This window comes from Palaemon carinicauda, chromosome 23 (assembly GCF_036898095.1).
Source record: "Palaemon carinicauda isolate YSFRI2023 chromosome 23, ASM3689809v2, whole genome shotgun sequence".
NCBI lineage: Eukaryota > Metazoa > Arthropoda > Malacostraca > Decapoda > Palaemonidae > Palaemon > Palaemon carinicauda.
In genome coordinates this window covers 93,977,971-93,990,446 of record NC_090747.1, presented here as the reverse complement: position 1 = coordinate 93,990,446, position 12,476 = coordinate 93,977,971, and the positions used below count along the sequence as shown (strand labels likewise).

General features: G+C 36.3%; 1 protein-coding gene across 3 annotated transcripts in view; it reads left to right on the top strand.

Annotated features, from left to right (window-relative positions):
* Positions 1-4,544, top strand: part of LOC137617256 (pseudouridylate synthase RPUSD2-like) — a 429,291-nt gene extending 424,747 nt beyond the window's left edge. For all 3 annotated transcript variants that reach the window (XM_068347231.1, XM_068347232.1, XM_068347230.1), the window contains exon 13: positions 4,029-4,544. In XM_068347231.1, coding sequence (XP_068203332.1) covers positions 4,029-4,106 — 78 coding nt within the window. In that variant the 3' untranslated portion in view covers positions 4,107-4,544. The remainder of the gene's footprint in view (positions 1-4,028) is intronic.
* The last annotated feature ends 7,932 nt before the right edge of the window (positions 4,545-12,476 follow it).

The following is a 12,476-nucleotide window of genomic DNA, read 5'->3' as shown; positions in this document are numbered from 1 at the left end:
TGCCTGGAGTATCCATCTTGGAACAAGAGGTCTGAATAGTCACCAGCCTCCAGGCACCATCTCTACAAGAAAGTTTTGACTAAAAGAGCCTGGGGAGCTGTCGTCGACCTATTGTAGAGCACCCTGCTCGAAACTTGACCTGAAAATCAGTCTGAAGGGTCACGTCCTGCACTGATCCCTGGTGGTAGGATGATGACAACATTGGTAGTTTAATCAGAGGCGGTGGAGTTGATGAACAGAGGCAGTACCCTGACCAAAAAATGTCCTCTCTTCAACAATACTACCACTTCATCCGTTGTGATTGCATGCATCCTCCCACAGTTGACCTGAGGACTGCCATCCCTAGCAGAAGCACTGGTCTTGCTTTCTTTTCCCATGTAAGTTGTGCCATTGACCCTGTCTGCTCTGCAATAAAGACAGTACAGGGAAGACAGGAACGTTGCTTGGATTAACAAGCTATACAAGTATGAAAAAGAGTATACAGTATACGAAGTCTAATGATAGATACGATTTAGTATAAATATATAGAAAAATCACTAGATGCATACTAATACACCAATTGAAATAACTTATAGTAACACATGAACCTTCCAAAACACTAAAACCCAGTAGGTTTTTTTTTAGCTAATTATTTGGGTCCATCAGCAATAGATGGCGCTCATTAGACGCACAGGTTTTTTATAGGTAGGTTTTCCTATCTTCCCTTTACTGTCTTTGGTTCTGAAAGGGGTACTGCTGTTTCGTGCTACGTCTCGAGTTGGAAGGTGTGGGATAACGGCCTTTTCTAAGGGCAGGCTTGTGTGCCTGTCTAGAAAGAGGTGGTAATCTGGTAATCTTGAGCAGCTGGAAGTGGAGGCAGTCAGTTGTAATTGAAAGGACACTGCTAGAGCAAAATAGTCCTGACTAGTCTTCCTCTATTACATAGCAATTGCCTGTACCTCTGTCAGGAACAGAAGGACCCTTTACAAACGCATTGTGGAAATCAAAGATCTTTCCCCTGCTAATCTGCTTGTGGTCCCTGGAGGCCACAGCATCTTGCCTCTTTAAAATCCAGTTCGCCCACTGGTTGGTGGACCGACTGGTAAAACTTTTGACCGCTCTGGCCCTTGTCAAGACAACATCCTTGAACACCTTCTGCTTGTCAGAGTCCGTGAAGGCCTCGTTGTCGAACAAAAACCCCACCATATCAGATCAGTGATTGATCCAGGAAGAGGCCGGCCATTGCTGTGCTCTCCATGTTCATGGCCTATGTTGCTGTAAAGGTGATATACTGTGCTACTCGACAGTCCACTGTGATGCCTGGAGTCATAGGAAACTGCGGGGTAGAGAGGTAACAGCGAGGGAGAAACCAACCTCCTGGGCGATGTAATCTTTGCTCTATGACGAAAAAAGGCTGGAGGAATTAACCTGGAGAATTTCCCTGGCCTTAGAGACTCCTTCCTTGCCAAGTCCTGCACATTAAACTTATTAAGGGCTTTTGAGGCCAGAATTGACTATGGAACTTCCAAGAGGTTGTCTGGTGCCCCTAGATGCATGGCAGAGTCTGTCAAAAGTCTGCTTTCCTTCCCTTAGTAGGAAACCTAGGGGCCTCTGCGCAACCATTCACTCAGAGCATGAAGGCATCAGCTACAAAAATGTTAACATTGTCGTTGACTCAACCTCCTCAGTATTAGGAGCCTTAGGTCCGGAAGGCTTGAGGAAAGGCATCGTCAGAGTCCAGGTTGCAGACAACGTGAGCCGTCTATGATGCCATACCCGGCCATTGTAGGGAGGGGTTGAGAAATAAATACATCCTGCACGCCTCTATCCTTAGAGGGAATTGAGAATGAGAGGGCTGATCACAGTACCCCTTCTAGAATCAAGTCGGGATCCAGAGTCGTTAACTTCCGGGAAACTCGAGAACCCTTTTCTGGAACATGCGGTACCTTGTTCTTTGGTATAGACCAAAGAACCTTACTATCTCTGAGGCATGAACCCTCAAAGATGGATGAAGGGGGATTAGGTGGTAACCTTCTATCCTCTGAGGCATCAGAGGTCTCAGTATCTGTACAGAATGTACTCCATTGTGAAGGAGCCTTGAATAGTTTCCCTACTGGGAACTTTTTTTACTATGAAGAGAAAGGCGAGGTCAAAACAAATTCAATGGGAGACAACTAGTAGTTGTCAACGTAAGAAACTACTTTGGGCGATCTAGAACCATACTGGGTTTGAAAATGGTCACCCACAGGAGTAATTTGATGCCCGGCTTCACATTTCCGTTGGTCAGGGAGGTCTATCAGGAAGACCTGTAAATCTTGAATTATGGGTGCAGGCTAGAGGGCATGGGCTCTAACTCTCATAGGCGTAAGGTCTTTTACGAAAGAGGGTTCTTCATTGTGCTTCATCTTGGAAGCACTCGCCTTGGATCCCATGGAATGGGTCTGGGTGACGCACGGTGGTGAGGCGCATCTACTTGCCACACGAATAGGCGAGAGACTTTGGATAGTGCGTCTGGGTGATATTTGAAGTAGTGAGGTGAGCGAGAAGTGATTAAACTGTTTCATACTTTTAGTTGGCTGAGCATGCGCCAGCGTGGCATGTGGTGGGATAGCATGCTGGTGCTACCAATGCTACTACCACTAGCTCAGGAAAGAAAGGATCTGCTGGTTCCAGGTTAGTTAATCCACACGTGCACAGCCATGTCTGTTTGAGTGTTGAGAGACATGTTTCAAATACTGGTAGTGCGTAAATGCCAGAGGGAGGGCACAGGAAAAGTGCTAACACTGAGCATGTCTATTCCGCTGGTCTCAACATGACACAGAAACTGGTGTGGCAGAGGGTGGCTTCGAAGGAAGAAACCCGAGAAGTAGACACTTCTCTGCTCTCAATGGGGACAAGCTGAAGGTGTCCAGCACCAGAGCATGAAAACACTACTGCACTTCCTTCAAGGCAAAGGCCATCACCAACAACTCCTTAGAAGGGGTTTCTTGCATCTTCAGTTCCAAGGAGGTACATACAACTCGCAGGGCGTCGTAAACCTATATCCAGAGAGGGCCTCCTCATTCCTCTAGGACCTGGGACTTGACTTTAAGTTAAAGGACTACCACTCTTGGTTTCTGAAGGTAAGTGCAACAGGGATCAGAGGAAGAGGTTAGGATTTCTTTGACTTTGAGAATGATCTCGAAGGGGGAAGAATCCCTTTCAGATCACCTCCTGCCATACGCAGTCCACTGGAAAGGTGACCACTCAAGAAACTCAGTCACAAGGAGATACCTGCCAGCAGGAATAGCCTTTGCAGGTAAGGCACAACAGGTGGCGATCCTTCCAATTAACACACTCATGAAGATATTACAACATTCTCCGACACGTTGGAAATGAAAAAGTTAATAAGCCAAAACTGACAGCTGAATTCAAAGTGAGTGATCAGTGAGCAAGAAGGGTGGCTGGGGTTTCCTCCCCGCTCCCTGTGTGTAACTATCGGCCACCTGTTTATAAGTACAGTAATTATAAAGGAACGAGGGTTTGTACTTGTGCTGGAACAATTTAGAATTATTATTTTCTTTAATGGCAGTCTTTCTTTATGATAAATTTGGGGGATGCCCATATGGATAATTCAATTACGATCCAAAGAAATGACAAAAGGTTTGAGTATATGCTTAGGAACTAACAATTCACATAGATTTACAGGCAAACTTTGAACTTTTCTAAAACAAATAATACATATTTTGACAACTTTAATCACACACACATGCTGTTATAATAACTAATAAAAAAGGTGTTCAGAGAAGTATAGAAATCTGTTGCCAGTACAGCAGACTTATGACATTATAAGGCGGTTTTTCAATTGCTGGTGAGATTCCAATATGCATCGCATTTTTTTTTTTTGGCTTTTTTTGGGAACAAATATGAGTGTTTATAATATAATTGATGGGTTTGCAATGCACAATTTTTTTCTTGCTTACTCTTTCATTCATAGAACTTTACTTACCTGTAAAGGTTCACTTCTCATAATTTTGTGGATTTATGCAATCATGCTCTCTTGGTTACAGGGTCCTGGTTGGCAGTTTGAAACAAAGTTGCCTGAATGGGCAAATGAACAATGGAGGGAGCCAGAAGATGAACAATGAAGTCTGAAGAGAAAAGAAACGGCAAATTGTACATAATGTCAACTTTCAGTTTCATGGTGTACACTGTCAGAATTTTCATAGGCAATATAATAATTTAATTTCTAAAAGTGTTTGTTGCAGCGTGATGTTTTATGTGTGAAAAAATACAGCTGCAGAAGTTTTGGATAGTAAAGAATACCTCAAAAAACTTGGAAAAGAAATAACCTGTGGACCAACTGAACAATGATCTGTATTTGAGTACAATTTGAAACCTTTTCATTGTGCATTGTCCTTTGTTAAGAAACCCAGATCGTCAACTGTATTGGCCATTCCAAGAAGCATCTGAATAAACTGGTGTGGCAGTATTAGAGTGTGGTTGTTATATGGTAGTGTGACATTTTGGAAAAAATATAAAAATGTAAATTCACTGTTGTTGAATAATAATGAAAAAAAGTTGAACTGCTGTTTTCGTATCAATATGCATTCATTGAAAGTGATGTACTGTACCATAAATGCTATATGCGAATTTTTTAAGGTTATTAAACTTCTAAAGACAGTACTGTATAGTATACAACATAGACCGACTGGGATAAGCCATGACCAGATATGTGAAATCATAGGACTTTAATGTTGAAAAACACTCATTATCTCCATGGCTTAGACCAAGTTGTCCAAACCCCTCAGTGTCATTGTCATGATGTTACTTTCATCCTTCATAGAATCATTTGTAGTATTTGACATGAATTTTCACATTACATTTAATGAGACATTATTGTGTAAACTTTTTCATACATTGACTGAGAGGGAAGGAATCATGATTAGCTGATAAGGAGAGTTATTTAGAAGGTAAAGTACTTATTTATCCATGTTAAATTATGTTATTGCAGCCAGTATACAAATATGTACAAGCATTACACTTTTGTGGAGAGAAAGCAATGGTGTTGCTGTGTGCTGTGTAGAAAGGCCATCTCATGAGTCAAATGGGATTCTGCAGCTCTCTCTCATTATCACATAGCAGCACCACTATCGCATGCATGGTGTCAGGTATTTTGCCGTCTTTGTTAGACATCCCCCCCCCTTACATACTGACTGCTCGTGATTGTAATGTGCCGTCAAGGAATCCTGCAAGCAGGGTTGTAGTGAACTAGTGAGTTTACATGCTTGGCACTTTGTTAACAGCACATGTTAAAAGAATTAAATGAAATTTACATTAGCATTAAATTTAAATATCATTTGAATTTTTCTTAACTTTTCTTTATTCTATATATTTGAGTCTTGGGCTGTGCAGTTAATTGTAGAACAAAGAAATTGACAATTGGGCAAATTGAACATAAAAGTGGGCTTCTCCTGATTAACAATGCATGCATGGCTCGAATGCCTTCTATGCTTAGTAAAATCATAGAGGTCTGTTGTACAAATTGTATTACCTAGGTTAAGATTACATTAAATGTAAAATTCAATTTTAATGTAAATACAAGTGATCTTGTATATTCGCCATACATTGTAGATATTTGTTGAGCGGGTAGGCCATAGTTTCTTTCTTCTAAAATATTAAAACCTTCTGTTAGAAACATTAGATAGGTATTTTAAGATAAGTCTGCGTTATAGGTGATATTACTGCTTTTAAAGACTTTCAATACAGTACTAATAGGTATTGACTAGTTGTGTGCATTGATTTTAAAATAGTACATTTATAGGATTTTGTTTTAAAGCACAATACTGTACCAATTCAGCAGGTAGATTTTCAGTACAGTATTTGAAGAATTTTGTGATACAGATGAAATCTGCATAAAATCCAACATCATTGTTACAGACAAGTGATTCATTCCCATTCATGTTATCTTTCGACATTTTGTCCGTTGAAAGGTTAGCATACAAGGTTTTTTGCAACCCAGTGCAACATGAGTGAACAACAGATACATGTTGAGGAAGAAGTTCATTAAAATTTATATAGAAAAAGAAAAGTAGATGAATCCTCAGACTGTGATGCAGCTTGTCTGTCCAGTACAACTATTTTGAAATCAGCCTTTTGATAAATGCTGAATATAGAATTTGTTAATGACATAAGGTCTTTTAACTTAGTGCCATGTGATTATTTGAGAGGAATTATAGCCTCAACAGTTATATAGTATTAATCATTAAAAACCGAATACTACATGTAAATGCATCAAGAGACCGTAATTATGTTTTGGAGACTGATATCCTGCTGAAGCTGGTATTAATAGAATGGAATTCCCTTCATGTATCTGTTAGCTAGCTTTACAATGCTAGAGCTCAATGCCGTGTACTTGGCCAGATTAAGGCTGCTATGTTAGGCCAGGAGTTGGCCTGAGTAATATTAGGTTGGTATGCCTGCTCCAAAATATGCCTTCCCAACTTTTCTACTGGTTTCTGAGCCTTATACTAAGATATCATTCTTAGTAACGAGTAGCTCTTTCTCGAACTGTGCCTTAGATCATCATTGTAATTAGGAGTCCTGGCGCTCTACCGTAGCTTGCCCCAACGCCTGCTGCCATGTGCTAATGAATGGTCTGGAACAGTTACTTTTAACTATCAACCTGGTGGATCTGGATAGGTAATGCTGGCAGCTACAGTGGAGTGGCTTTGTTAGACTCGGCCTTTGGTAGACACATCAGAAGGGTATAATAATAATAATTATAATAAATAACAATATTAACTGATAGAATTGTTGCCTTCATTTTGTACTTGATAGAGCACCCGGTCAGTCATTATGACCGTGAGTTTGTTTCTGGCCCATTAAGAGATCCAATAAGGACAATGTATTGGCATTCATTCACATGTATACAATGAAATGCTTTTTTGTTATTTGCTCTGTATACATAAAAACCAAAATTATCGATACTTGAGAATATAAAGCCAAAATTGCCTGTTTTAGCAAATTAAATTTTTAGGCATATAACAAACTTTAAGGTGCTGTGGTTTCAGGAAGAAATACAGTCTAATAGTAGCAATAAAGTCATTAGATAAATTTAGCCCCAAAAAGGTAATTGTAATTGAACTTTGTTGATCGAGTCAAGAGAAGCCAGGTAGAGTAAATGATTAAGCCCTGTAAATACCTTTTGCTTTAGGAAATATTTTAGCATTTATTTACAAGTATTACTCTATGTATGTAGAAAATCTCATGATGAGTATTTCCCACCGTAATACACAGAATTGTATAGCTTTTGACTTAAGTCCCTACCTCGATATCCTAGACATATAATTCTTAGCTGATAAGGCATTTACTTAGACATTTTTGTTATAGATTTAATTTAACTGTAATGGGAAAAAGGGACGAGCACAATAAGCTAATTACATACAGTAGTCTGATACGGTTGTAAAATAATTGCCTTTGAATTTGTTACTTTTCATGTATATTTACTATGTATGAGATGTACAAGGCAGAGAACCTGAAGACAATATTGGTCATCTTTAATGTCGATGGTAATTTTATTAATGTGTATCAACAGTTTTATAGTGAAATGACTTCTTTTCTTACTAGTTTTTATTGTGATTCAGTCTGTGCTTCTTACAGAATGATTCATTAAGGAGTTGAGAACTGCTGATACCATTCTTATTCCTTTTGGCCAATTTTATGGAATAGGTTAATAACTTAAAAGTAGCAGAATGTCACACGTAATCACTTTTCATGATAGGGGCTAGGTTTTACCTTGGAGCCATTCATGAGCAGATATGTTGGCATTTTTCAAAAAAGGGAAGAATTTTGAAATCCAGAAAAAGTCCAAAGACAGACAGTTTTACCTTGTGGGTGCATATCAAGTTAGAATGAATAGCTTAGATATAGGAGATCTATTATGGAGCTTAGTGAACTAATGTTATGGAGAAGTAAGTACTATGTGGCGCCTCAGTACTGAACTTACCTGTGAACAATTCATATCTTGTAAGCAGTTAGTTTATATTGATACTGTTTTACTCCTGCCATCCTGTATCATGGTTTACATGGTGAAGCAGTAAGCCCCTAACCTATCCATCAATATGCGACAGCAGCAGCAGCATAAATTTTTTCTCCTTGGTAACATTCCCATTGGACCAGCTCAGGAAGATATCCACTTCACTGGCACTTACCCAATATTTACATCTGTTACCTACACAAAATAAAATAAATATTATTTCTGCATATACAGTATGTCTTCAAATATTTGTGTGTGTATATATATATCAGTTTCAAAAGGAATATAAACAAAACAAAACATATTTAGAAAGTAAATTATGATAGGAAAACAACCTCTCGATACATTTTTAAAGCACTTCATAAAACAAAATCTTGCAAGCTAAAATAACTGATAAGCACGATAAACTTATATATGCATGCATACACATATCGATTTAATCATATCTTTATATAAAATACTAAATTTTATTAAAAACAAAACATGGTTTTAATAAGGCTGCCACCAATGCTTTATGTTGTTTATTTTAAACACTTCATAATCACCTACCACTTGCCAGGTAGCTTGATGTAATTACAATATTAGTACAGAATTTGCTTTTTATTTCTTTCTATCTTCACTTCTGAAGCCATTTCTTGGTTTACATATGCAGTTCATCATATGGTTCATTTTTGAACACTTCTAATTTATAATCCCTGCAAATTCCAATTAACCAGTTAAGGGAGTGGGTTAACCTACACTTTTTCAATCATTTGCCTTCTAGATTTCTTTCTGCATCCCTGACTTACTCTTGAAATTCCAAAGAGTTCCAAGACGACAGCGTTGATCGTTGTCAGGTAGTGTTGTTAGTGTTACTAACACCCTTAATCCTTTGCATATTAATAATAATCTTACTTTTATATAATATGCAAGGAAGCAGATCACATAGAGCAGAAATAATTGTTTGTTTGGTAGATTTACATTGACATATCTAAAGTTTATCTTAAGAGGATTGACTCCTCTAAAACCTTCCCTTTACTCTAAGTTGTTTTCACCAGGACCTTCAACTCCCCATTTTGTATTTTGTGTCTGGTACAGAATAACTTCCCTTTGATTCGCATCTGAACCCTACATTCCTCAACAAGGGCTTTATATCGATAAGTCCACATTAACCATGATTTGTTTTGCTTGTATTACATCATATTCAGACTTGCTGACTTAACAGCAGCCTAGACTTATCTGCCTACAATAGGGTCTTTCCATGTTTTATATCCTCTCTTCATGTAGTAGTTACATTTTCACAGAAAAATCACTGCATCTCTAAAATAAACTTCTATATTCTAAACTGAAGTTCAGTTTATTTTGCTTAATTTTTTGTTGATGGTAGATAATTTTTAAATGCTTTGCTCCAGTATTTATCACCTTCCACATCTGTTCCCACTTAATTAAAAAAAATTCTTAATGACTGTATCATGTAACGTTATATAAAAATAGCGTTTCACGTAGGGAAGAATAAAAGCAATTTACTTTGCATATGTAGGTGCTGAAAATTTAATAATCCCCCTGGACTTCAGACTTGGGTAAAAATTAGACTTGGAGCACTCTGGGCCATAACCTGTCAACCTTTCTTTCTATTCTAGTGATAAATATGTTAGATATATTACAATTGTGTACAAGCATTATTCTTCTAAAAATACTTTTAAATTGTCAAGCAGGTAAAGTTTAGTGATTTACAAGCAGACTTGAATCATTGGAAGAAAGGCCATGTTTTGTATTTCTACTTTCAAGCAAGTAACCTTTACAAATGAAGAATATGCAATGAACTTTTATAGTCCTTTTTTGTATACTGTTTAGAATTATGTAAGTACTGGGTAGGAACAGACTGGGAGGTCCATTATCATCATGCTCTCTTCCTTATTTGGCCACTGATACATGATCTATGAGAAGTAACTGTGCCTCATTATCAGATACGTACAGTACTATGAAATTTTCAAGCCAATCAAGCCCTCAAATACAGTTTGACACCAGATAAAAGTGCATGTTTATCTGCACAATAAGAACACATCCCTGGAGTCTTTTAAAGACAAAAGTCATTATGCTTGTAGGCTAGAAACAGTACAGTACTTTCCAGACAGAAATGTACTTAATATATTAAGTGTTGTGATAATTGATTTGTTTAAAAAAGAAATTCTTCAGTAATAATTATTAATGACATTAACAATTGTGAGCTTCAGTGCCTAATTTAAGCTGTTTTATATTTCCATGCTGTGCATAATGCATTACCTAGTTAATATAACCTAAAAAACTTTGTTACGTTATTGCATTTTCAATCTATGTATAGAACATGTATGATATTTGGTGCTTTAAGCTAAAACTCCTTTTCACTACTGCAAAGTACTCAAAATATTTCTAACACACGATCTTGATCAGGATAATAATTTTCCATGAATATAAATTACAATATTGCAAGATCATGGTTTAAGAGACTGATCTAAAATACAGCTTCCACCTATAATCCTATAATATTTTGAGTATTTCACAAAATACCATTATTTTCTAGTTAGTCTCTTTAGTACCTGCTTTTAGATACTGATATTTTTTGTTGTTGTTGTGGGACCAATGTCACCCAACATTATATACTGTAGATATATGCTTTTGCAAGACCTCATACCTATAATTCTTCAACCTGATAGCTTGGGGTTCAAATACTGTATATGTTTCAACAGTTTTGTACAAATTGTACAAGTTATCAGTTTACTTACTGCAAATTTCTGGTTACTGATAGAAGCACATTTGTTAAACATTTTGCTCTACAGCCTACTGCATATCTTGTCAAGTTTTTTTTTAAATACAGTACGGATGTTTATTGCTGCTATAATAAAATTTTCTTTTGCTTCATCATAACTTTTTGTGTAATGCACAAACTTATAAATGTTTATTTACAAGTATTAGTATGTGTTTCTCTTCTGTATTGCATGAGTATTTATCCATTAAAATTAATGTATGTGAAATAAGCATAATTTAATGTCCATGATGTTTTACCAATTATCTAATTGTTACATCTTCATTCAAATAAAATGCAGATGGATTTAGAGATTTTTTGTACTGTCGTATAGCAATGGAATATGAGACTTCATTCTTTTCTATTATAACTGTTGTACTTTCAGAGTATCTATGGGTTCTATATAAACTTAGAAGTACGACTAGTCAGAATATGTTTAATCTTTATGAATTTACTTTATGAGATTGAAGTTTTAATGCAGTCAAGCAGGACACTTTTCATGTCATATATATTTAGTTTAACCTTCACTTTCAAAAAGAAGTGTACTGTAACTATTTTTATAAAACAGCTTGGCCACACCAACTAATCACACACCTGCACTCTCTTTCTAAAGTATGAGGCTAAAGTACATCTTATTTATCAAGTTACAAATCGTAAATTAAATATTCAGTATAATTTAAACCATTGAAGACTAACAAACTTTTCCTTATGCGATTAATTTTCATCTGCTCTTAATTTTTAGATGAATTTTCATATAAAGTACTTTCAATTAATACTATTATTTAGAAGGCTAATTGTCTAATGCTACCCTTAAATGTATTGTTCCTTTTTTGGAACCAAAGTCACTATAAATCAAACATTCGCAAATAAGTTGAATTTCATCAATCAGATTTTTTAATATCAGTTCTTTTATAAGGCTAAAATGTGCAACCTTTTGGAAAAAGTCGAAGTGTACTTGAATTTAATCGAATGCTGAAACATGAAATTACATTTTCAATATAATTACTTTCCTTTAAAGAGTAACCTCAAGCTGAAGGTGAATTTTGTTCTGATTCTCAGTTGATAGTAGACTTAGTGTAAGGTATATTCCATTGTGTAACAGTATAGCATGAACATGACTAGCACTTAACTATAGAGCTTCTGTTTTTCATCATTGCTCTAGGTGATGAACCACATGGAATGGATTATTAACATATTAAGGGATCCATGAGCCTTAAATTTTCTTAATTTCCAAATTTAGTTAAATTTCTTACTCCATGATACAAATAAAAGTATCTATATATATCATCTGCATATCAGTCAATTTAGATTTAGTGTATGATCATTGATCTTACATAGTTGTGTAGCATAAACAATTGATTTTCCAGCCTTTTTCAGTGCAGAACTCTAGAATAAAAAAGTATGCTTATTGGCATAAGAAAGTTACAAGAAAGTACTACAGTAGATAGATCATGTACACAGTGGTCAGTTATTACAAAAATAGTGTATTTTTATTCTAGAACTTATCAATTTGTTTTTTTTTACAATGTAATTATAATATTTGGCTTTGGTACATTGCAGGACTGTAGCCAAATAGTGTTTATATTGTAAATGTCTGTTAATAAAAAGAAAAAAAAAAGAAAAAAATTATGGGTCATAAAGGTGCCGTTACCCCTATCATCAGTTTGTGGCTCAGCATTATGTTCTTTAAATTTAATTCTTACCCTTATCAAGGACATT